General features: G+C 43.3%; 1 protein-coding gene and 1 long non-coding RNA gene across 13 annotated transcripts in view; one reads left to right on the top strand and one right to left on the bottom strand.

Moving 5' to 3' along the window:
- CARS2 (cysteinyl-tRNA synthetase 2, mitochondrial) overlaps nt 1–17,517 on the bottom strand; it is a 35,179-nt gene extending 17,662 nt beyond the window's left edge. For 7 of the 12 annotated variants that reach the window (XR_003990324.1, XM_030477830.1, XM_030477832.1 and 4 more), the window contains exons 1-9: nt 17,074–17,450; nt 16,937–16,987; nt 12,445–12,562; nt 9,675–9,746; nt 8,931–9,036; nt 8,119–8,202; nt 5,466–5,595; nt 3,462–3,595; nt 808–875 (exon numbers count right to left, since the gene is read on the bottom strand). Coding sequence is in view for 11 of the 12 variants with exons in the window: in XM_030477830.1 (XP_030333690.1) it covers nt 808–875; nt 3,462–3,595; nt 5,466–5,595; nt 8,119–8,202; nt 8,931–9,036; nt 9,675–9,746; nt 12,445–12,562; nt 16,937–16,987; nt 17,074–17,297 (987 nt within the window). In the remaining variant the exon portion in view is untranslated. Of the gene's footprint in view, nt 1–807; nt 876–3,461; nt 3,596–5,465; nt 5,596–8,118; nt 8,203–8,930; nt 9,037–9,674; nt 9,747–12,444; nt 12,563–16,936; nt 16,988–17,073 lie in introns of all 12 variants that reach the window. The other 5 variants (XM_030477836.1, XM_030477838.1, XM_030477841.1 and 2 more) reach the window with 5 other exon arrangements.
- On the top strand, nt 17,411–21,025 carry LOC115604573. The gene is made up of 2 exons (XR_003990328.1): nt 17,411–17,625; nt 18,177–21,025. It is a non-coding gene; the product is annotated as an uncharacterized LOC115604573 (long non-coding RNA).
- Nucleotides 21,026–23,300: the final 2,275 nt, after the last annotated feature.

Below are 23,300 nucleotides of genomic sequence, written 5' to 3'. Positions count from 1 at the left end.
AGAATTAAGAATAAAGCAGCTCACATTGAACTCCTTTTTAAAGGGATTTTAATTAAGTCTTCCGAGAGGGCAAAGGGGAACATATGTGCTGAAAGAGGTTCTCAAGCTTTGTCTAAAGGAAGGAAATTGCCCAGTTCTAGCAATAAGTGTCAGCCACCACTGGAGCCACCCTAGCACCAAGCACAGCTGTACCACGCACGCCTAGAACAGAAACCCTGCTCTGGGCTACACCAAAAACTTTGGGATGCAGCAAACCAGGACATATTCACGTTGCTTGTGGGTGCCAAAGACAAAGCTCTATGTGCATCAGCAAGGGCACTGTATAAAAGTAAAGGAGAATACAAGACACCCAATGTGTCTTGTCTTGTGGAAATGGACGCTGTGTCCCATTTCACCTAAAGCAGAACAAGGAAATACATCTGCTCTTCTCTAAGTCCCAAAAGCATATGTGCTATTAAGAGCAGACAGACAGAACCCATCACTATAGAACAGAATCATTTAGGCTGGAAAAGGCCCTTGATATCATCGAGTCCAACCACAAACCTATAATGCAGAAGTCTGGTACTGGGCACAAATGCTGCTCCTACGAACGCTGGCAGGAAGATCCACGCTATAAGCAAGCCCTAAGTCGGAGCAGATCTCCTACATCTGGATCCACCAAAACAGGTACACCAGCACTAGAGAAACACTCTGCTTCAGGTCTTTCTCTATAGCATAAGCACACTCTCCAAACTTTTCTCCAGAGGGCTGTGATTAATATTTACATATTACAAACATACATTGCTTCAATTCACAGAAAGAGATTACCTTAACTGTTATGTAGTTTTTCAATGATTTGGACATTTTTTCTTGACTTCCTTTAACATGCAAATGCCCTAGAACAAAAAACAAAACAAAACAAGACAAAAAATTAACGAGGATAAATGAACACGCTTCTGAATGGGGACTGAATGAGAAACACTGCACTGGAGGCCGCATATGCTGTGATGCACATGCACCAACCATTTCAATGCAACACATTTTAATAGCTTTGCTATTTAAAAAAAACCAAACAACAAAACCTACCAAAACAGCTGCAGCATGGGCAGAGACATCAAGGAAAAAAAGAAGTCTCCCTTCAAGAAAGCAAATACTTCTGTGTCTTCACAGAAACGTACCTTACCTCCTACTCTTGTAGTACTTACTACTTGTCACAGGGAGTGGCAAGTTACTTCTTTTTTTTAATCCATAATTTATTGTGCTGGCTCAAAATACCTTACATGTAAAATGAATTTTCTGCGCACTCCCTATTTCTCCAGATTTTGGAGACTAAGAGAAAAGGGAAGGGAGGGATGTAGCGATGATGCCTAATTTGACTTAGCTAATTTTAAAATGCAACCTCTGAGCACTGCTAGAGCTTCCAGTAGTCACATGGACTGTTGGCTTGCAGGGCTGTGGTACAGGAAAAAGGCAGTAACTGTCTCCACCACATTTAGGAAAGTATGTAGTGCTCAGCTTCAGGACTGAAAGCCTTCACTGGCTTCTCCTAATAAAAGAGTGATCTTCTAAGTTACCAAGCACTCACAGCTAACACAATTTTTAGGCACTTCATGGCCTGTAGAATCCAGCACTTGTAATTAGAGCCAGATTTCTAAGCAGAAGCTTTTCTTACTCTGTAAGAGAATCATAAAATCATTTAGGTCGGGAAAGACCTTTAAAATCATCAAGTCCAACCATTACCCCCGGCCTGCCAAGTCCGCCACTAAACCATGTCACTGAGGGACTCATCTACACGGTTTGTGGACACTTCCAGGGATGGCGATTCCACCACTTCCGTGCGCAGCCTGTTCCAATGCTTGACTGTTCTTTTGGTGAAGAAATTTTTCCTAATATCCAGTGTAAACCACCCTTGGCGCAGCTTGAGGCCATTACCTTTTGTCCTACCACTTGTTACTGGGGACAAGAGACCAGCCACCTCCTGGCTCCATCTTCCTTTCAGGTAGTTGTAGAGAGCGATAAGGTCCCCCTGAGCCTTCTCTTCTCCAGGCTAAACAATCCCAACTTCTCCTGTGAGAAGGGGAATTATTATTTTCTTCTTTTGCAAAGGTGCCTAAATATTGACTGACTTAACTTTGAGCAGCCAAGCTTAAAATAGTTTATGTTTGCCTAATAAGATACAGGTAACATCTGAATTTGAAATAATATTCCTCTTCAAGAGTTTCAGCACTTAGAAAGATTTCATTAAAGAATCACAAAATACACGGATTTTCATAACTTTGGCTTGGCACTCTTCCCAGAGTACAAGTAGTCTAAAAATAAAGTCCTTTAAGAAGATTTATCCCCAGTGCAGGGATTTTCTTCCTCTAATGGGGATTGCTCCTCCAATTCTGAGCCTGCTAAAATTCTGAAGTCTGTTTCCAGAATAAATTGTTTCTGAAGCTGATTCATTTGCCCTAAATAATTCACACTATCATCCTCCAGCAAATTTTTTTGACTTAATGAATGTAATCTGTCAGCTCCCAGAGAATCTCAGTGTATAAATTGCCCTTGGAATCAAGTTTGGGGTTTTTTTCCCCGTGGTTATTTTTTCTTCTTGCTTTAAGAAAAATTGACTCCTCTTCAGTTAGTTTCAAAGAATAATTCCCCTGTAGTTTCAATTCTAAGCTTGAACAGTTAGATTCACTGTTCTTTCAACAGAAGGCTCCACCTGGCAGTAACCAGTGCATCTCAGTTGGAAGCACAGAGAATTCCCCAGCACTTCAGGAGCAAAGCATACCCTGGAGGATGCACCATCCTCTAGAGACAATTGCTATTGATTTACAACAGGTCCTACACTATGAACTGAAGCTAGAATTCAACATTCATCCTGTACAATACAAATATATATGAAAAAGGAAAGCTCGAGTAATTCCCAGAGTGTACCACAGGCTTAACTCTGCAGCTCTTAGAGAAGCAGCTCAAAGAGTTCACTAACACATCTTGCACAAAGTACTGTTCAGCAAAAAGAGACACCGCGGACTTGACTGTGACTTTCTATTGACTTCAGTTGACCATCCAGAACCACAGTGACTGCAATAGCAAGAACAAATTTCAAGGTTTTCATCAATGGGAACAGTGCTAGTACCATCAGACAAGGATGTAGGTTCAAAGCACTGTACAGCACAAGCTTCACTGAAGCACTATCGTGCATATCGCTCTACATAATGCCAGGCAGTATCATATGCTGAAGATCAAGCAAGTAAAAGACACTTTCATACAATTTAGTCAGGCATAGCCAGAGAGGTTAATTCTGGGGTAAGAGATGGGGTCTGACACATCTATGGGCTATACCAACAAATCACTCATACTCCACATATCATCTCACAGACAGGAACTTGGTCACTGCAGTAGACCATCTGTATGCAGACATACAAAAGCCAAACCTAAAAAACCCAAGCTGTTGTATTTGTACAGGCCTTTCAGGTCATTACTATTTTACTTACCAGAATGCAAAAAGTAATTCCCCCATTGCTCACACTGATGATACACCTCACACTGTGCGATTTCATTTTCATGATGAGGAAATGCAAGATCTATTCCACCAGTATGGATGTCCAGCTGCTTTCCAAACACTGCACTGTAACAATATTTTCCTGATTGGTAAGTAGAACACTACAAAAGCTTTTTGTAAAAAGAAATGCAGAAAAGAATATGATGAAACAACATATACTTAAGTGTACAGTTTAATGACTGCAGTTTTAAGGCAAGACTTCATGCAAATCTTATACTAAAACTGCAGCAGGACCCATAGCTGGCCACAATTAATTCTCCTTAGTAGGAGCAATCATTTTTCTAAAGGCAAGCCCACATACGCATCTGTCTGCACGTGTGTGTACACAGAGACACACAGTCTCCCCATGTGTCATGTTAACAAGTTGCTCCCCACAGCTGGCTAGATATTAATACTTTCGTCCCTTTTGGGGACAAAACACCCTGGCTCACTATGGCTTTGCAGGAGCTGTTGGGGCACAGGAAGAAAACAAGGAGAGATGGCAAGAAAGACTAGCTGTTACCGTTTCCCAAAGTTAGCTCCCCTGCTTCCTCCTGTCTGCTCCAAACCCAGCTTAAGCACAGATCTTCCCAGGAGGGGCCCCAGCTCACACGTTCCCTTGCGCCATCTACAGAGGAGCACTGGCCACTTGCAGTTTGCTCCAAAAAAACCAGCAAGAGCTGGGGAGAGAGGGATGTGCAGAATGCTCAGGGGCAGGAGCAGCAAGCTCACCTCACCACAAAGGAAGCTCTGGGGAGGAAACCAGACCCAAGTCACAGCAGGTGGTTCCCTCCTGCAGGGCTGCTCTAGAGACCCACACCTTCCTCATTCACCTTCCCAAGCACACTTCAAAGACTTTTCAAAATTAGTTCACCTAGCTTAAAGGGCTTTGAGATGTTTGGCAAAACAGCCAGGTAAGTAGGTATTGCTTAAAATGGGCCCCTTCCAACCCTAACCACTCTATGATTCTATGTTTTTGTGCACTTCAGTTGCTTTAAAGAACTGTTTCACAGTGCTGAAACTATTTACAGACAGAAAGTCACCCTTATAAATGCTTTTCACAACATAGTAGTAATGACTAAAAATCCCAGGTGACCAGCAAAGCATATGAAAGAGAAACCTACAGCATCTGTTCCATCTGTTTTCAGCTTGGGTTGAAAACTTAAGTTACACAGGGCCAGATCTAAATAATTTGTTATTGGCTTCCAAAAAAAGATCTGAGACTAACACAGAACTAAGCACCACTAACAATCTTCCAAGAGAGAATATTTAAAGTCTCCTTTTTAAAAACACAAATTAATAGGTCATAAGCTAATACAATGTAGGACAAAGTACTACTATCCTGTGGAGAAAATAAAGCTCCAAATTAAGAGCAAATTAATTCAAACCAACTACAAGCAAAATGTTACTGCACTCAGTTCACATCATGCTCACAGAATATACTGCCACAGAGAAATGAGAATATTTAATACTGTGGGTGACTTCTAAAGAAAGCTGAATAACGCACAACTGCAGTTAAGCTAAGGCCAACATGACCTTACACAGTCACTGGGGTCAGGATGGAATCCCACACCCTGTCCTTCTGACAGCACCACGTGCTGAACTAGGTCCAGTAGAGACTGCAACAAGTGGAAGGGAGGCAAATGAAACAGGTACCATAACCTTCACTAAAACTTTGGTTACTCAATTCAAGTTGAAGACTTGTTAATCAACGGTGTGATCCTGCATCCCACATTTTAAACACAGAGTCTCTCTCAAGAAAAGGTGCCAAAACCTAGCAAGACAGCTACGCCGCTAAGGTGGAGCAGAGTTTAGGGCACATCCCAGACTGCACAAAATAGTCATATTAAAACTGGTGTTCTACTGATCAGAAAAACCACTTTCAATACTGCTGCTACCGCTGTACTGTGATCAAAAACAAAAACCAGCACTAGATTCAAAATCCAAGAAATCTGACCTCGATATTGTGGAACACTCTATGTGCCATCCAGGTCTTCCTTTTCCCCAGGGAGAAGTCCAAGATAGCTCTTGAGGTTTAGCTGCCTTCCACAGGGCAAAATCTTTACCATGTCGTTTATCAGTATTAACTGCCAAGAATAAGCAAAGTGTTAATGAGATACACCTCCAAGAAAATGAAAAAAGAAAAAAAGTGAAAGCAAGTGGAAATGAATTTAGTGAACTACTCAGATTTTAACCTCTTCTGCTCAACTTCTTTTCCTGCAACATTCCTCCCTTACACAGGGCTTCCAGTTTCTCAATCAAGCATTTGAAAAAAAATAGTATGCTGAATTAGATTTCTGCAGGCTATAAAGATGGATTCAAGATTCTTTAATACATCCCATCCTTTCAGTCCTTTTGGCCTTCTCCAGTTTTACATCATTCATTTAGTTATTTATCAGCCAGTTTCCCAGGACAAACAGACTGTACTGCAGCAGGCAAGGTAAAAAAAGCAACCCAAACCAGAACAGCATTCTGGACACTGTATTTTTTTTGCTGACAAATACATGATCTCATATTTGAGAGATACAGAACAGTACACCTATTTGGCTTGAAGGGATCCAGCTTGGCAAGCAACTTGCACTGTTTTAAGTTCCCTTATTTAACACCTCTCATCTGATTTATCAGCAGTTGACACTAGATTTACTACTTTATTTATTTCAGACTGCTAACAAACCTGCAGTGTATCACTGGGTCTGAACTAATCCCTGGAGCATTTCGGTATCAACACATTTTAATGATGATTCACAGCTATTTTTGGAGATCTATTAGATGGTAATTTTTCTTGAGCCATTCCGCTTCTACTTTACTGGTATTACACAGAGTCAGTTTTTATTCAGAATGTCATGCAATATTAAGGGAATACATTACAAAAATTCATTACACCTGCTCCATCATTCAAAATTGATAAGAAATAAAGGGACAGAAACATAACCCTAGTTTTATCCACTGAATCTTCATCTTGGCTCTTCCACTAGTTTGCCGAGCTCTGGCTGACCAGTATCTGTTGACTCCTTCTCTCTTTTGCCTTTTTTTGAGTATACTGCTACAAAAACCACCACTTTCCTTGGTTATAAGCAAAATAACAGTCAAAATCTTTAGAAATAACAGTAAACTTAGTTGTAAGTCACTTGAGAGGGAACAGGGTAGAACAGGTAATCAGTGACAACTGAAGCTGGAAGGCACATCTGGACATTGTCTAGTCGAACCCCTGGCTCAGAGCAGGCTCAGCTACAGCAGCTGCCCAGGACTGCGTCCAGTTGGGGTTTTAGTATCTCCAAATACTAAAAACTGTGGAGACTCCACAGCCTCTCTGGGAAACATGTTTTTCTGTTAATCATCCTTAGAGTAACAAAATTTTTCTAAGCTTTAAATGCAATTTTCTGTGTTTCAGGTTGCACACATTGCCTCTTGTCCTGCCACCAAGCACCACTGAGAGAAGACTGGCTCCATCTTCTTTATTCTCCCCATCACATGTTTGTACACACAGCTAAGATGCCCTTGAGCCTTCTCTTCTCCAAGCTGAGCAGTCCCAGCCTTCTCAGCCTTTCATCATATGAAAGATATGCTTCAGTACCTCCACTTCATTCGTGGCCATTTGCTGGGCTCTCTCCAGTATGTCCATGTCTGTCTCATACTGGGGAGCCCAGCATCAGACCCAGATTCCAGGCACGTCTCACCAGTGCTGAGCAGAGAAGAATGATCACCTCCCTTGACCTGCTGGCAATGCTTTTCCCAGTGCAGCCCAGGAAGCTGTTGGCTGCCTTTGCAGTCAGTAACTGCCTCTGAACAACTGCAGACAAAACGCATTCCCTCTGTGAGTTGTAATGCTGAAACAACTCCAAAGTGGAGCTGTGAGAAGTTTCTGGCTGTAATTCACCTGAGCATTAGCCTGCCAGGCATTTTCCGTAACTGCAAACAGATTTTTTCAATGAAGAAATATTGAACTTCAGCATGCAAAAGGATGCATGAGACCTGCATCAAATTCTCAGGGCAGAGACCTGATCAGACCTAACTTTGGGAAACTACCAAGAAGCTCAGCAATCTTGCTCAGCAGTCAGACAACTGCAGCAAAAAACCCCACAAAACCAAGGCTACAGGCAACAGATTGCTCATCCTCACACAAATAGGCTGCTTAGCAGTAGTCTGGTAATGTAAATATGGTAAGTAACGAATGAAGCAAATTCATCCAGTTAGCATGCATCAAAAGGGTACAACTGCCCAAACAGTAACACAGCAGATGAAGTTTCCCTGCATTTACCCTTGAGTATCTCACTGCTGGTTAGTGCAACAGCTGAGACCACCACATCACTATGAAATTTATATGTACCACTCCCAAGCATTAAATGATTAAGACTCCTAATTGTTCTAAGGTACCAGAACAAACATATAGAGGGAGCCAAGTATAAAATGAGACCACCAAGTTTCCTCTTGCACTCGCAACAGTGAGTGCCTCAATAAATAATTATGAAAGCAATGTAGTCCTAATTAACCAAAAAGTTGGCTATACACAACAGGTTAGAAAACTGTTCCAGACTGCTGAATGAAAGTGTATGCATAGATACAAGTTCAAACGATACATTAATACAAACAAGTTGGTGCCATGAACTTACCTGCTTCATCTTGGGTATCAGGAGAAATAGTAGTTAATACTCCGTATCTTTTTCCCCAAGACTCAACATCAAAATAAACATTGCCTAATAGAAAAGAAATGTTTAGTGTTATAGCAAAGATGCGGCACAATCACGAGGAGGAGAGAACACTTCCCTGAAAGCAAAACAAAGCGCCCTTTGACTCCCATTTTCTTCCGATTTAGAAATTCAGAAATACTGCAGAAGCAGTAGCAGATGTTTTCACATTACCAGCTTTTCAGTAACCTCTCTGCGTGTGCTCATTCTGCACGTAGGATAACTTTGTATTCTAGACACTTCCCCAGGTTCTCCCCTGCCCATACACAATCAGCAATCCCCTCCCTGACTGCAGTGCAGCCTACTGCTACTCCAGTTACAATGCACTCAAATCCTTCTACAATCACCAGTTCTACTAGTAAAAAAAAAATCCACATATTGTGCTTTGCAGTCACATCTTTCACAGCACATAGGAGATAATCACCTCCTGTTTAGAGCTAAGAGGTTCCCCCGGCTCTCTTGTAGGAGCCAGGCAGGACTTTCCCACAGAGGCTTAGATAGCAGTTCATTACAGTAAACAATTATATTAATTGATAAGCTACATTTAACCTAGAAATTGAGTAACAGTTGTTCTGCCCACTCATGTCATCACAAATGAGTTGCTCACACCCGGTCTGCTACTCAACAGCAGGAAAGCCTGGAACAGGGCATCTCATCTGATCCCAAACCAGGATTACTAGAAGCACTGATTTCCTGTACATGTGCTGAACAAGGAGTTGCCCTGCTGTAAGTCTTACCTTGTGAGGTTGCGTAAGCTTGGCCATTAGCAATTATAGTTTTTATAAAGGAAATTATCTGAGGAATATTTTCAGTCACTCTCATATATACTGTAGGAGGAAGGACCTTAAAGAAAAACACCTCATTAGCCTGTATGAAACATACTGCCAACAAGCCGCTCCACTCTAGGAAACAAACCTTAAAGAACACTCTCCTCAATCTTACTTTAAAAAAAAAAAAAAAAAAAAAAGCAAGTATAATAGAAATGTCATAAGCAGCATTTAAGATAATACACAGAAGAAAAAAAAAGAAAATGGTAGCACTAATTTTCCCCAGTGCCTCACTCCCTGCTTCTGACAAACAGTTTGCACAAGGAGCAAAGTCACTTTAAGTCAATGAAAGAATATTACATGTTTCCTATGCTTTATATCAGACTATTTCTGCATTATGGTAAATATGTATTATCTGTGAACCAAGGCTCTAATTGCATGGATAAAAAACCCAATTGTGTTGCTAAAGAAATTTAACTGTTTCATTCCAAAGGTAGGGTTTGCTTCTCCCAATTTCCTTACTCAAAAGGTGTGCGATATCTTTCCAGAAGAATGAAAAAGTAAAATGGTCCTCCCAAATCCCAAGTTTCCAAGCAACACCTCATCACACAAGCAAACCAATTTCTTTTTTCAGATCAAACTGTCAAAATCAGATTTCTTACCAAAAGAATTGCTTTAAAATATTCTTAAATTTAGAGGCTTGAGTATGTGTACCTTTAAGGCAGCCATATCTTGTTTGAAGTCTTCTTCATAAATACGAGCAAGAGCTACTGGTGACATATTCATCTGAAAAAGAGAGGCTGATTAGTAAATCATAAATCAAAGTAATAATATAAAATATTGCAACCTTTTATCAGACACTTAATAGATTACTTGGAAGACTTACAGAGCCCCCAAGGTAAAGAGTCAGAAAGGCTTATTAATCTAACATCTATGGGGAGGAGATGCAAGTTATAAATAACAAAAGTAGTATTTCATTTACGCTTCTGAATTGCCAAAATACTAATACATATCTTTTAAGAGAAAGCAATGATTAAAATAATAAACTCCTTCCCTCTCCCATTATTTTCTTCTTGAGAGGGTTTCCATTTCCAGTGACAAGACATACTACAGTACACAGGACTGGAAATTCATTCAACTTATTGGCAGGGGAGACCGATACCACCTACTCGTCAGAAAGACAGATCAGAGACTTACAGGATGAGACAAGACATTAATTTTCAGTGATTAAGAAAAATAAGCTATTTCAGCTGATCACGGTTACTCATAGATCTCGGTACAATCAGGGGAAATAAACTGAAAGCCAGCCCCACGCTTTGCCAAGTAGAATGATTCTCTAACACCTTCTCCACATTTCTCATTCACAAGGCAATGGACAGGAACAGGAATCCTCACGGACGCAACGAGAACGTGCAACCCAGAGGAAAGAGACAACTTGCACGTGACAAGACATTTGTTCTCAAACACTCAGAAGAGTCCAGGGCTTGAAAGATCTACAACAGCAAAACCTACCCTAGTGAGCAAAAGCATAGTATCAAAGTGTTTCAAACATGAGCTTTTACATTTTCTCTGAGGAGAACCTACTGGGCAGAAAACAACATACTGTCAGTCTCTCCAGCTTGCAGACAACTGAATCATTAACCAAATAAATCCAGTTTCATCACTTCTAATTACTGAAGCATCTTTAAGGGGTCTGACTGTTGGAGCACAGGTGGGTACCACTATTTGGACAAGCTCCTGGACAAGGCAAGGCCCAGACAAACCAGATGTTCATCAGCAATGAAACTAGGAAGATGCTCAGCACTGAGAAACAAAGGCATGCTTCTGCCTACAGACCGGAAGTGTTCTTCAAACCCCAGCAACCAGACTCATCTCCCTAGAAGCTCAGCTGCTTCTTTGATCAACAGGAAGACAAGAGACAAAGATGCCTACAGGAGGAAGATGGGGAAACTCCTCCCCTACAGATGGACATTCAAGACAGAGACTCATCTCTCTCCACCAAGAGTGTGCAGCATGTTCATCATAGACTAGATGTTGAACTTTCAGGTTTTCTCTACATGAATCCCACCAGAGGATGGAGAACAAGCTTAGGCATGTTGATCCTACCACTATAACGCTTCAGGTACAGACGTCCCAATAACAAAGTCACGATACTGAGGCAGAGGCCTTGGCCATCCATACAATGTTCAGAGCAGAGCAGGTATTTAAAAAAAAAAAAAATAATCACAAAAAAGCCATGAAAGGTAACTCCAACCAACCAAAGAATGCAGTAAATGAACACAAATTCTTTTAAAACATCATGTTATTTCTTTCTCCTAAACCAAGAAATCTCCATAATGTTCTGACAACAGAAAAAAAAAAAATCTTAAAATGCACACATATAGATTTAGAAAACTTGGGGGGTTTTGGTGTGGGGGTTTTTGGTTTAGTTGGTTTGGGTTTTTTATTGAGGTTTTTTGGGAGATAGGGGTTCTCTCTTTTTATTAAACCGTCTTACAAAACTGCAAGGAAATGGACTAAGAGAACACACATGTATTCCTACAGCAGCAGTGTGCTAGTATTCATTTCAATGCAGCGCCCTATATTTAACTGCAGTAGTAACTGTTTACTTAAGGATTAAATAAAAGTGACAGCTGTCAAATTCTCTGGCTCCAAGAAAAGCTTGCGAGTGCAATCTGATCTAACACACTCATTTATGATCCATAAGAGATGAATTACAGATTCTAAAAACAAACCAAAAAATCTGAAACACAGAGTAAAACACAGAATACATTCTTCAGTGTTTCAGGATCCAAAAAGCATTTAAAAAGGAAAAAAAAATAAAATACTGGAATAATCATTCACCAAGATCAGCTGGTGGAAAAGGTCTGACTAAAATCCAACTGAGAACCACTTATAGCCCAGGTCTTATCAAGACTTACTCCTATACGCAATGTCAACTTCCATGTAGGTGATGAACTCTGACAACATTAATAAAGCTTTCCAAGGTGCCGACACTGCAGCTAGATGGTGCTCGGCACCTTTCAGGAACCACCCTCAGCCTCGTGTGTGGCAATGCTGCCTTTAATAACACAACACTTCTCCAGAACCCAGCCAGAAGGCTCCTGGCTGCTAAGTTTTGGGTTGCTTTTGGGATAACATACCCTTCACTCTGCTGAGGATTCACCCCAGCTTTTTGTTCCCCACTGGCCTCCTAGGCAGAGGGCAAGGGCAGCAGGACCCCCGCCACACGTGCTGTGACATAGTTCTCCCCACCTCTTCCCCTCAGAGAACTCTGCACCCATTTACCCCCAATCACCAGCCCTCCAGGCTCCCAGCCCAATTAGAGCCATGTCAGGGGACCAGAAATCTCAACATTTATCATCTACTAATTAAAACAAGCAAAACTCATCAAAAAAACCAACCAAACTCAGGTCAATTTTCCTATGTAAGTAGCTGTAGAAAATACCAAAAGTTTGGGTCAAAGACTGCAGCAAACACCTACCTCATTGGCTCTTTTTATTATCTTGTCATCTATGTCTGTGATCCCCATCACCATGATAACTTCAATTCCAAAAAACTTAGTCATTATCCTTCGAATTATATCGAACCTAACATAGGAGCTAGAAGAGAGGGGGGAAAAAAGAAAAAAAAAAAGCCATAAGCTTTTAAACACGCAGTAGTAAGAACAAACTTAAACAAAAATAATCAACAGCATTAACAGCCACAGGGACAATCTAAATACCCCAATACTTGGAGGAATGAAAAGGTCTTCAGTGCATAAAGTGCTTTTCCAAAACCAGTTACCACCTGCACAAAAGTCAAGCAAATTTCCCTTGAACTGGCCTACCCTCTTCTGGCATTAGTGACACATTACATCAAATTTTCTGAGGGTTTTATTTTGTTGCATCTCTTTATTCAAGCGCCGAAGCGCATTGGAAGGTACACGTGAGCCACGAGACTCTCTCAAAGCAAACAGTATGAAATAAGACACAGATCAGATATTCTTGAAACACATCCCTCAGGCTTTCTATATTCTAACAGGTTTTCAAAGCCACAGGGCAGAACAGAGAGAAATAAAACAAGGTGCAAATGAACTTTGCTTAGGGTTGAGTAACAACTACAGCTGCCAGCCACCAATAAACTATTCCATTCACACACCAGCACAGATCTTTTCTGATAGCAAAAAAGAGCTGTGCTGTGGGTTATTTTGCTTTATTCACACCTGAGAATAAATCCTCAATATTATGCAGGCTCTTTGCCACAAACTAGAAGATTCAATGCTGAGAGACTGATGTACCAACAACTGTACAGGGCTGTGGAAGCCCCTTGTTCTACTCACTCTCCACTTACAATTCTCAAAACATACTTTGAGTAAAACCCAATTATTAGTTGAGATATCAGACAGTGACTAGAGGCTCTATCTCTGCCCTGCAAAGTGATGAGAATCCTCAGCCTTCACCGGCTGAGGGTCAGAGAAAACAGACCCCAAAAGGAGACTCGCAGACCTACAGGTTCCTATTTCACTCACAGCATCGCAAGAACTGCGACTCCTGTGGCTGTGAGAGCAAAGAACTGCAATACTGGAAATGGATTTGCATCCCTCCCCCTAGCTGCAAGGTGCAGGTGGCATTAAGGTTCACATTTATGGATGTGCAATATCTTGATGTTCGATGAAGAAAAATACTTTTTGTTGTTGTTTGCACTATGCTCATGTTGAAAAAGGCTTTTTGAAAGCCATGCTGCCAGGGACATAGTTTTTAATGAACACCACTCTCTGGGAGTAAGGTTCATCTAATGTGGTGACAAGATTCCATAAGAATATTAGATTAATCTTTGGACCCTGTTCACAGGAACGATGCCAGCATCAAAAGCTTGTTATTAGATTTAACAGCCCTGCAGTCGTAGTTGCCACAGCTGACACAAATATTGCATGGTTCCCTCTCCTCTGATCTTCCAACTGAATTGATGGAAGAAGCACTGCAAAAGCCAGAACAGATCTCCTGACATCTCAGAAAGTAGGGTCCTTACCACTTCAGGACTGAAAAGGAAAAAAAACTGACAGTCAAAATCAGGGGGGTGGCAGAGCAGGTACAAGGGACTGAATGAAATCTTCTCATGCTTGGTTTTACTCTTACTTCCAAGCATTCAGCCAGGAGCCTGGATGCCAACCAGGCTGCAGCTCATGCCAGCAAGATCAAGCCCAGTCTCAGAACTCAGGGAAAAGATGGCTTTATCTGCCTGTCTGATTTTTTTCTTTATACGGAATGAGTTTTGGATGTTGCACTGAGGCATAGAGAGCACCTGTTTTGAAGGCTGGAAGCACAGCATACTAGAGAAAGTTGGATTATTTAGCAAAATAGGAAATCTTTGTGGAAAGGAAGGAGGAGGGGAGAAAAATAACAATGCCATTATTTTCAAATTCTTCTCAAGGATCTCAAGCTCATTTCCATTACTTGTGCTTGCCGCAAGTCAAATGCAAGAAGGAGGGGGGGAAAAAGGATTCTAGTAATAACATGTTGCAAGAGTATAACAAAACCATGGTATTTTACAAGAGCAGCACAGTATCAACAGCCATCACTCTATTTGACTTCATGCTCCTTCCCAGCATCTCCTGGCCTGTAGACCTGCATCAGCAGAATGCATTTTCGGCTGTGCTTACCAGAGCTCTACAGCTGGACCTAGCTATCGGGGAAAAAATCCCACACAATTACTGCTAAAAAAAAAAACCAAAACCCAAAAGATATAAAAATCAAGAGTGCACCACTGTCCTTAAGAAATGAGCCAAGCAGCAAGGCGTCACCACTGATGTGTGCAAGACCACAGACACTGGTAAGGAAGAGCCAACTCCTCACACACTGGAGGGTTTAACTGATGAGAGAAGGAGGTCTTCAGCAGGTATCTTGATGCACAGCAGCACTACAGGAAACAACACATGAAGGTGCTAAAGAGGCAGCAGAAAGAGTATACCAATTGCTCCTTATCTGCATGATACAGCCCTCCAGAGGAAAGATTCAGCTGTAAATATTCTTTCTTAAACCAGCAAGTGAAGCAGTCAAACCCAGGTGGCACAGATGTAGGGCAAACCTCGTCAGGAAAACTTGAAATTGGTAGCTTAGAAATAGGGTAAGAGGAGATGGATGAGAGAACAGGCAGAGCGATCAGTGCCCTCCTACTCCCTCCTTTAATCAAAAGAGCCAGAAGGTAGGAGAACCACTGCCAAAACCAGACATTGAAAAGCCAGAGAGCTGCAAGACCAAAGGTGAAGTTCTCTGGCTCTGCAAACATTGGGCTGTAGATCCACTACACCACTTACAACAGGAGCACTTCCGCAATGGAGCACTTCCGCAATTCCTCCCGTTACACCACATCAGGATGGGCCCTATCGTACCAGAGAACCTCGACTAAGTGATAAAGCAATTAATTACCATCTTTCTATACTGTTGCTCTCAAGTGATTATTTTCAATTGTAAATATTTCAAGGTAAATTGTAACATAGCCTTTACGACAATAACTGTAGATTTAAATACACAAATTGCGATGACTTTTTTTTTTTTTTTTTTTTTAAAAAGTTCCCCTGAAGGTACTAAGTACAAACAGAATAATTCAAGATATCATTTGCTCATTTTTAGATCACTGGTAAAAAGTTAGATTAGTTTTCTGCTAAGCAAGACAAAAGCAAGGAGGAAAAAGACATCACCACATACACACACAACAGTACAGCAGCATTTAAGGTGAGGTTAACCAACTGTATTTTCATATGATTGGTATTTTGAAACTCCCCTTTACAGAAGGAAGCAGTTGTGCAGTACTGCAATGGCTCAACACTCACCAAATTCAACACAAGTTTCTGAATGAAGCTGAGATAGAGCCGGAAGCTGTGGAATCCTCTACACTAAAATGGAATTATTCCAATACACAGCGCCTGATCTTCACACAGACGACAGTTATCTGAGAAACTCCTGCTCCTCTGAGGAGCCAAATGCATCTTGTTCTTCTAAGAATTAGGGGACAGGAGCTCAGGAGCACCTGAGCTGCTGCAATTCCCCTTGACTTCACAGGAACCCGCAGGCAGCCTGCTGCATGTCTTCTCATCAGGTGCGTCAGTGTAAAACAACCGGCAACTGCCCTGGTGTATTTAAAGTACTTTTTCGAAGTTACTTGTAATGAAGCTGGTTTAGTATTGTAATTATTCTAATGACCTATGGAAAAAAATACTGTGATGTTTGGTTTGGGTTCTTTTCTTTAAACACAGTAAGCCACTGAACTGTTACTATGCTAAAAGGCCTTTCTGAGCTTTCTGAGATTTAAGAACACTTTCCAGGGAAGTGTGAACTCCCCAAAGATAGACACTTGTAAGATTCAGCTGGACAGGGTGCTGGGCCATCTAGTCTAGGTCACGCTTTGCCTAGAAAGCTTGGGCCAGATGATCCTTGAGGTCCCTTCCAACTTGGTATTCCGTGTTTCCACGACTGAATAGATGTGTTTATCAGTAAACATTGAAAGCACCTTTTTAATTGCCAACCCTGAACAGCTTTTCCTTGGTGCTAACACAGTGTCTGAACTAAATCTGAGGCAAAACTATAATTTCACAGAGAAGAGGCTCCAGGACCCCAACTCCTCTGCACAAGAGCTGATAAAATTTGCAACTCACCCTGCCTAGCAAAAAAGTGCACGTTCTTAATACCTTCCACCCCGCTACTCTGCCTCTGCCTGGGATGAGCTGCACCAACAGCCCCTTCCATGCTTCCTGAGGTCGAGACGGGGAAACCCCAAGCAAACAAACAAGAAAACAAACAGCATTTTGCCCTTTACGCAGACCAAGAGGCGAAAGGCCGGCAGCTCCCAGCGGGGTCTGGGCCGGTCACCCGGACACACGCTGCCCCCTCCCGCGGCCCGGCTGCCGGTGCCCCGCACTCCGGCCGCCGGGCTCCCACCGCGGCGCGCCCGCACAGGACGGGACCCCCCTTCCCGCCGTGCCTCAGGCGGCGACTCACCACGCGTGCCCGAGGTGTGCCTGGTCGTACACTGTCGGCCCGCAGCTGTACCTGCGGAGAGGGGAGGCAAACCGCACCGTCACCCTGGCCCGGCCACCCAGGTAACCCCTGCCTGCCCGCCCGCCGCCAGGCGCTACCAGGTCGCCACTCGGTCCTTGGTCAGTACGAGCGGCTCCTTGGTCCGGCTGCGGCTGTTGTAAGCCACGATCCCGCTGTCCCGCCCCACCGGCGGCACCCACTCCCGCCGCCGCGCCGCGCTGCACCGCCGCCGCGCTGCCACTTTTCCCCCGCTGGAGCCGGGCCCGAGGCCGCACCGCCGGGCCACAACCGCCGCGGCCCCGCGCAACATGGCCATGGCCATAGCCACGGCCACAGCCCCCGGCCGGCCGCGGGCGGGCAGGGAACCGGCGGCTCCGCCTCCCCGCGGGGAGGGGGATGAGGGGAGCTGACACAACCCGCCGCGCCTGTCGCCGCGACACCCCGCACCGCTTGTGCCGGGAAACAGCAGCCGAGCGGGGCAGCTACAGCCGGCGCGGCAGGAAGAGGCGGGGCCTGCGGGCGGGGGCGCGGCCCAGTCCCAACGGGTGCGGGTGCCGCTGCCGCCGCCGGCTCCCGCTGGGCCGCAGGGTCACCTCTGCGGCCGCTGCTGGCCCGGCCCGGGCGGAGGCTGTTCGTGGAGCGGCCCCGGGGTGAGTGCGGCGGGCTGGGGCGCCGGGGGTGCGGGGCTCGGGGCTGGCCGTGCCCTGCTTCAGTTCGGCCGGAACAGCGTGTAACCAGCCCCATGCCTCAGTGTAACCGCGCCGGAACCCGGGTTCTTCTTAACGAGGTTTCAGTGAGGGTGTTCGTAGGGAGTAGGTGATAGTTTAGCAAAACGTTCCCTGCTGTGTCAAGTCAATTCGGTCAGGCGGGGGGTGAACCTATTTCACACTGCCTTTCAGGTCAGGGAACAGCAGGCAGCCCGTCAGCTCCTGAAATCAAAACGTGGTGAGACATTCCCAAGCTGGGCTTAAAACACTTTCGCACCTTTCTTACTCCCATGTACCTGTGTAAAGTCCTGCCTAGCCTGGTCATGTCATTGCAAAAATGATGCGAAGTGCTGCTAGGTACTCACTGAGGTTCCCTGGGCTTCAGGCAGCTGATTGTCAAGGTCTGCTTCCTTTCCAGTGCCAGAACAAGCAGAACATGTGTTTTCTGATGAGGCTTCTGTCATCTCATTGTGGAACTTTCTTCTTTCTTTCAGAGCATAGCGAGGAAATGGAGCTTGACTGGCTGCAGTGCCTTGATCCGCTTTGGAAATTATGAGCTACTTAACTAGAGCGAATAACAGTGTAATGGAACAGACATAAGGGTGTCAAAAGTCCTTTTTAACTAGCATCTTGTTTCCAGAAGTAACCATGAGTGGGTACCAAGGAAACAAGGAAGAACTCTACAAGCCTATATAATATTTTCCCGGATACTCTCCCAGCTTACAACCAGATGACATCCTCAGCTGAATGCTTTGGGGTTGGTGTCCCCCCCCAGGTCTTTTTACCCTCCATTGGTAGATTGCTCTACCATTAGTTTCCCTGACCTCTGTGATTCTGCATCAACTCCTGCCTTTGGCACCGAGTACCCCCGGTGTACCACCATTTTTAGGAAGCATTCTCTTGGCACATGTTGAAGTGGGGGCTTGGTAGCTCCAGCTGCGGCCACCCTCACTCTTGCATGAGAAGAGACAGTGACTGTCAGTTCCAGCACGTGCTCTCTGCCTCCGCATGAGCCTCAGAGGAGGCTGCTCAGAGCACAGCCTTTCCCAGCCTCCCAGACCACTGTGTTTACTCGCCTCCAAAACCATCTTGCTGATCACTGGGAGGAAGGTGATGCTGGGTGGTGGCAGCTTGTTGTGAGTGGATGCTGCAGGGAACAGGTCTGCCTGTGGTGACGTGCCTCAGAGAAGTCCTTGTATTGCGTCCTCTTCTATGTGCCAGGGACAGGTTTGATAGCTTTTTCTCATGTGTAATACAAACATCTAAAATCATTGCTCGTACATAATAATAGGTGTCCGTCTGCATCCTACTTCATTTTAGTGAGTATCGGGTATAAAGCCCTACCAGTGATAAATGTTTCCTTTTCTTAATACACGCTTTCTACAGTATTTTTCATTTAATGATCTTGACTTTCTGATTGAACCTATCTTATGGGCTTGCTAATTTGAGACTAGCTAGGATGAAACTGAAGATACTCAATAACCTTTGTAAATGTTTGCTTCATGTGTTTCTCAGGAAGCTTCACAAGCCAATTATTTCAGTTTCCATAGTGAGCTGGGTTTGATGTCTTTGCCGTTCAACATGCATCCTGTTAGGAGTTGTCATTAACTCTGTTGTCTTCGTTGTTCTGCATGGTGCCAAGCACTTTGAGAGAGTCCAAATCAAAACTAAGTAACCATGGATGGGTTTTAGCCTTAATTCCAGGTGTAGCTGCCATGGATGAAACTGACAACAGATCAGAAGAATCCAGGAGCTTTTTATTTCCCTGGTGGTTTCAGAAGGCTTAGTGTCTATGTTATCCAGACTGGCTCTTAGCACTTAGTCCAGAAACCTCTATGTCCTGCTATAAAACATTATTTTCTGAGGGTAGGAAAGGCTACAATTACTAAATGCCCAAAATAAAACAGTTAACATCATGCACACTTGAGATTCGTTTTAATGCAATAGAATAAATTCAGTGGAACAGTGGAAAGTATTCTACAAGCACTGAAGTACCAAAAGAATATAATTCCAAATGAAAAGCAATGCTAATCCTGATGGATTGGAACCATAAATTACATATTTGAAGAATACCAACATTCTAGGAAACAATCAGTCTATGGCTGTAAGCACAGCTCTACTTCTGCCACTTACAACTACCTCCCTCCCTGACACCCTTATTCCTGGCCTGGAACATGTAGAATGAGACGATACTACTCCACCAGAGAGGCAGAATAGCAGCAAAGGATCTTCTGCCTCCATCAGGAGATTCATCTTTTCTTCTACTGGAGCAGAAGATGCCTATAGAAGTTGCTAGCAGCTAGAGCCAGGGTACATCCAATCAACGCCAGGCCTGGGCCTGCTGCACTCCTGTGACTTGTATGTTTTGTGCCAAATAGCTAGCAGGAGATGCTGTCTGCAGGGTGGTACGTCCCTTAGACACCCATCTGGGAATATGACTAAGCTTCAGGTAAACTGCTGTTTCAAGGGGACACCCATGTATTTAATATTGTCAGGTCATATTCCCATGTTTTTCTTAGGAGCCACTAAGGCTAAAACTTCTCTGTTTTACATCTGAAACTCTAAGGTAAAGGGGTGACTCCTTTAGAATGGGTTTATGTGTTTTCCATCCCTTTATCTGCATGTGGAAGAAGATTGCATTTCCCCTCCAGCCTTGACCAAAAAGGAAAATCTAGTGGAAGCACAGCTCTGTGTGCTCTTCCCTGGCTGCTCTGCAACACCTCTGGGGTAGGCAGGGAGGGTATCTTTGGGGGTTCTGGCGCACCTGCCTCCTCCCGTACTTGCCAGTTTCCAGTCCCAGGACCACCTACAAGCCTTGTCCCCAGAGGTAAGATCAGTGGGTGAATCCCAGAGCATGTTCTGTATTATAAGTAAATAAAAAAAAAAACCCCTAAAAAGTCATTTTTCCTTTCTGTTTATTATTAGGAGACACATGCTTTGTACGGTTTTACAGTTTTCCCCCCTATTGCTAAAGGTGCTGCGTTTTTCTTCTAAAAAATTAAACCACGCTGTCTTAGAATTGTTGACAGAGGAGAAAGCCTGTGTTTGTGTGTGATCACGAGCACGTTTCCAGTATCTGTGACCTTTCTTGTCAGGTTCTAGTTCAGGAACCTGGCAAGGAAGCCTGAGACAAAAGGAGAAGGTTGTAAAGGCAAACTACAAACCAAAAGCAAAGATGAGCTAAATCCACTGCAGTGGACTGAATTTCTCTTGTAACTCTGTAGTAGTCTCTAATAACAGACGCACATTGACTCACCTTTTATAGTCATTTTATTTTTACAAAACCAAGGTGTTTACAGTTTGTCTAAGAATCTCAATTTTTTTAATAAAAGAATAAAAATTGTCTCATGCTTATTACAAATGTTTGACTCAGAAATACTGTAAGTGTTGAGTGGCCTTTCCCCCAAATATTCATGACATAAAGAGTATCTTTTATATAAGAGAATTCATCTTGTGATACCTATTCTAAAAGAGTGATTCCAGGGAAATGAAATAAAACCACAAAAGAAATTTCATTGGTGGATGTAAGGAACAAAATAAGCATTCCTCCTCTTACCAAAAGCCTGGTAGGCTGAACCCCAATGTGTTCACTCCATCTGCTATTGTTCAGACAACCTACCTGTCAACTGCTCTGACAAATGCTGCCTGTTTTTCATCGGAAGTGATTGGGTCCCAGGCCACAGATTACATAAAGAAATCTGAGGGCTGGTAGGAATTTAGTCAAGGGTCAGATTGGTGTCTTTGTCAGTGGTTTCCAGCTGTTGAGATGTATCTTCTCTCTTTTGAACTTGCTACAGGATTGGGGAGCCCATGGAATAAGCTCCCCTTGATCTGTGTTGACTGCATAGTGGGACAGCTAAGAGGTACTTTTGCCTTGGTCTTGTACTGCAATGGATGATTACTAGTTCCGGACAGAATTTTCCTGCTCACCTTTAGTGCCAGTGCTGTTTAAGCGTACTACGTGCAGCAGGTGCAAGAAAGAGATGGCAGCAGCCAGAAAGCACGTGTGAAAAGAGGCAGTGAGTGAAACAGTCTCCGGGCAGGCAAAGGAAGAGATGAGGAGCAGTACCCAGTGAAATACCTGTTTTTTTAAGTAGGACTTTAAAACAAAAAAAAAAAAAACAAACCCAAAAACAAACAAGCAAAAAGACAAAATTTGGAATGGCAGGCCTATGTCAGGTAAGTGTTTGTGACGTTCTTGAGCCTTTACTGGGAAACAGAAAAATGACCAACTCGGCTAAACTTATTTTCCGGATTTTAGAATCCGTGAATCCCACATCATCTGCTGACATGAACAGGTATTTCTGGCCCAAATACTGGTAAATAGTATACACTGCCCACTACGCAGACAACGCATATCGCATGAACGCGTGAGCTATGGCTTGGCTGCTTGTCTTCACACTTGCAAATCTCAGCTCTGCTCATCGTGCATGTTAACCTTTTGCAGTTCTGTTTCAAAACCTTCAACTATAAGCAAAATGCATAGATTTGTAAAATTCCATTATAATCACCCAGGTAAGTATTAATTCAGCCTCATGAACAGACAAACAAGAAAAAAACAAACCAAACCTAAAACCCCAAACTGTAGAAGAGAGGGATTAAGCTATTAAATGGTGTGGAAACAACAATTAATTAGAAGGAATAACTGATCTGATTCATCTGTACCTATGAAGTATAATGACTAACAATCAGAACACACAATCCTTCCTAATAAACAGAGACACAGCTGTAGTAGATTACATAGTATTTCATGTAGCAATATTCAACTCAGGCAGAGAAAGAGAAAGGAGGCAGCCAGAATTCCTTGTATCAGCAGTGTCTGCATTTGTGGAACAGGTTTGGGATTTCATGTTCCTCATATTAAGAACCCTGGTATTTATGCTGATGAGCTAGAATAACCATATTTACTAGAACATTTATCTATGAAGTATGTATTATATAACATTATATATATATACCCACACACACAGCATGTACATTACACAGTAGTTGTGAGAGTTGTTGATCTGGTTATAGGTTCCCTTGATTCCCATTACTGTGAGTTTAGATCTTTAGAAAGGTAACAGCTTCAAGAAACTTTTGAAAACCCCAGAGATTCGGGGTTCTAAACATTAAAGACTTCTTGTAATCAGAGTAAAGGGACTTGTGAGCAGGAGGAGGGGAGTTAGATACTTTATCTGCCCGTGAAGTACAGAAAACGGTAAGAAAATGAAGCCCACAAATGTCTTCCTTCTTCAGTGCATAACAATCGTTCCCTACATTTCTACTTGTGAATGCCCCACCACAGTAAGGAATAGGCCCCTAAGGTGAAAAGAGAGCTGAGACATCATTCAAAATCTCCCATCTCTCACTTATTGCAGTTCAGAGGCAACAGGCCAAAATAAAAAGAAAGCAGAGGAGGAGGAGAAGCGGAAATGGGCAGTGGGCATCAGCTCCACATTTTCCAAAACTTCCCAACCTGGAGATGTACACATATACCTGATTTCCACACATACACAGAGCTTCCTGAAACTATGGCTGACGTGCTGTTGAGCCTAGAGGGGGGTGCAGAGAACAGGTATTTCTGGGTACAGGTGTATTTGATTACAGCACTGCACGAAACACTGAACTGTCAAAGG

Source organism: Strigops habroptila, chromosome 2, assembly GCF_004027225.2.
Source record: "Strigops habroptila isolate Jane chromosome 2, bStrHab1.2.pri, whole genome shotgun sequence".
Taxonomy (NCBI): Eukaryota; Metazoa; Chordata; class Aves; order Psittaciformes; family Psittacidae; genus Strigops; species Strigops habroptila.
This window is presented reverse-complemented; position numbering and strand designations above follow the sequence as displayed.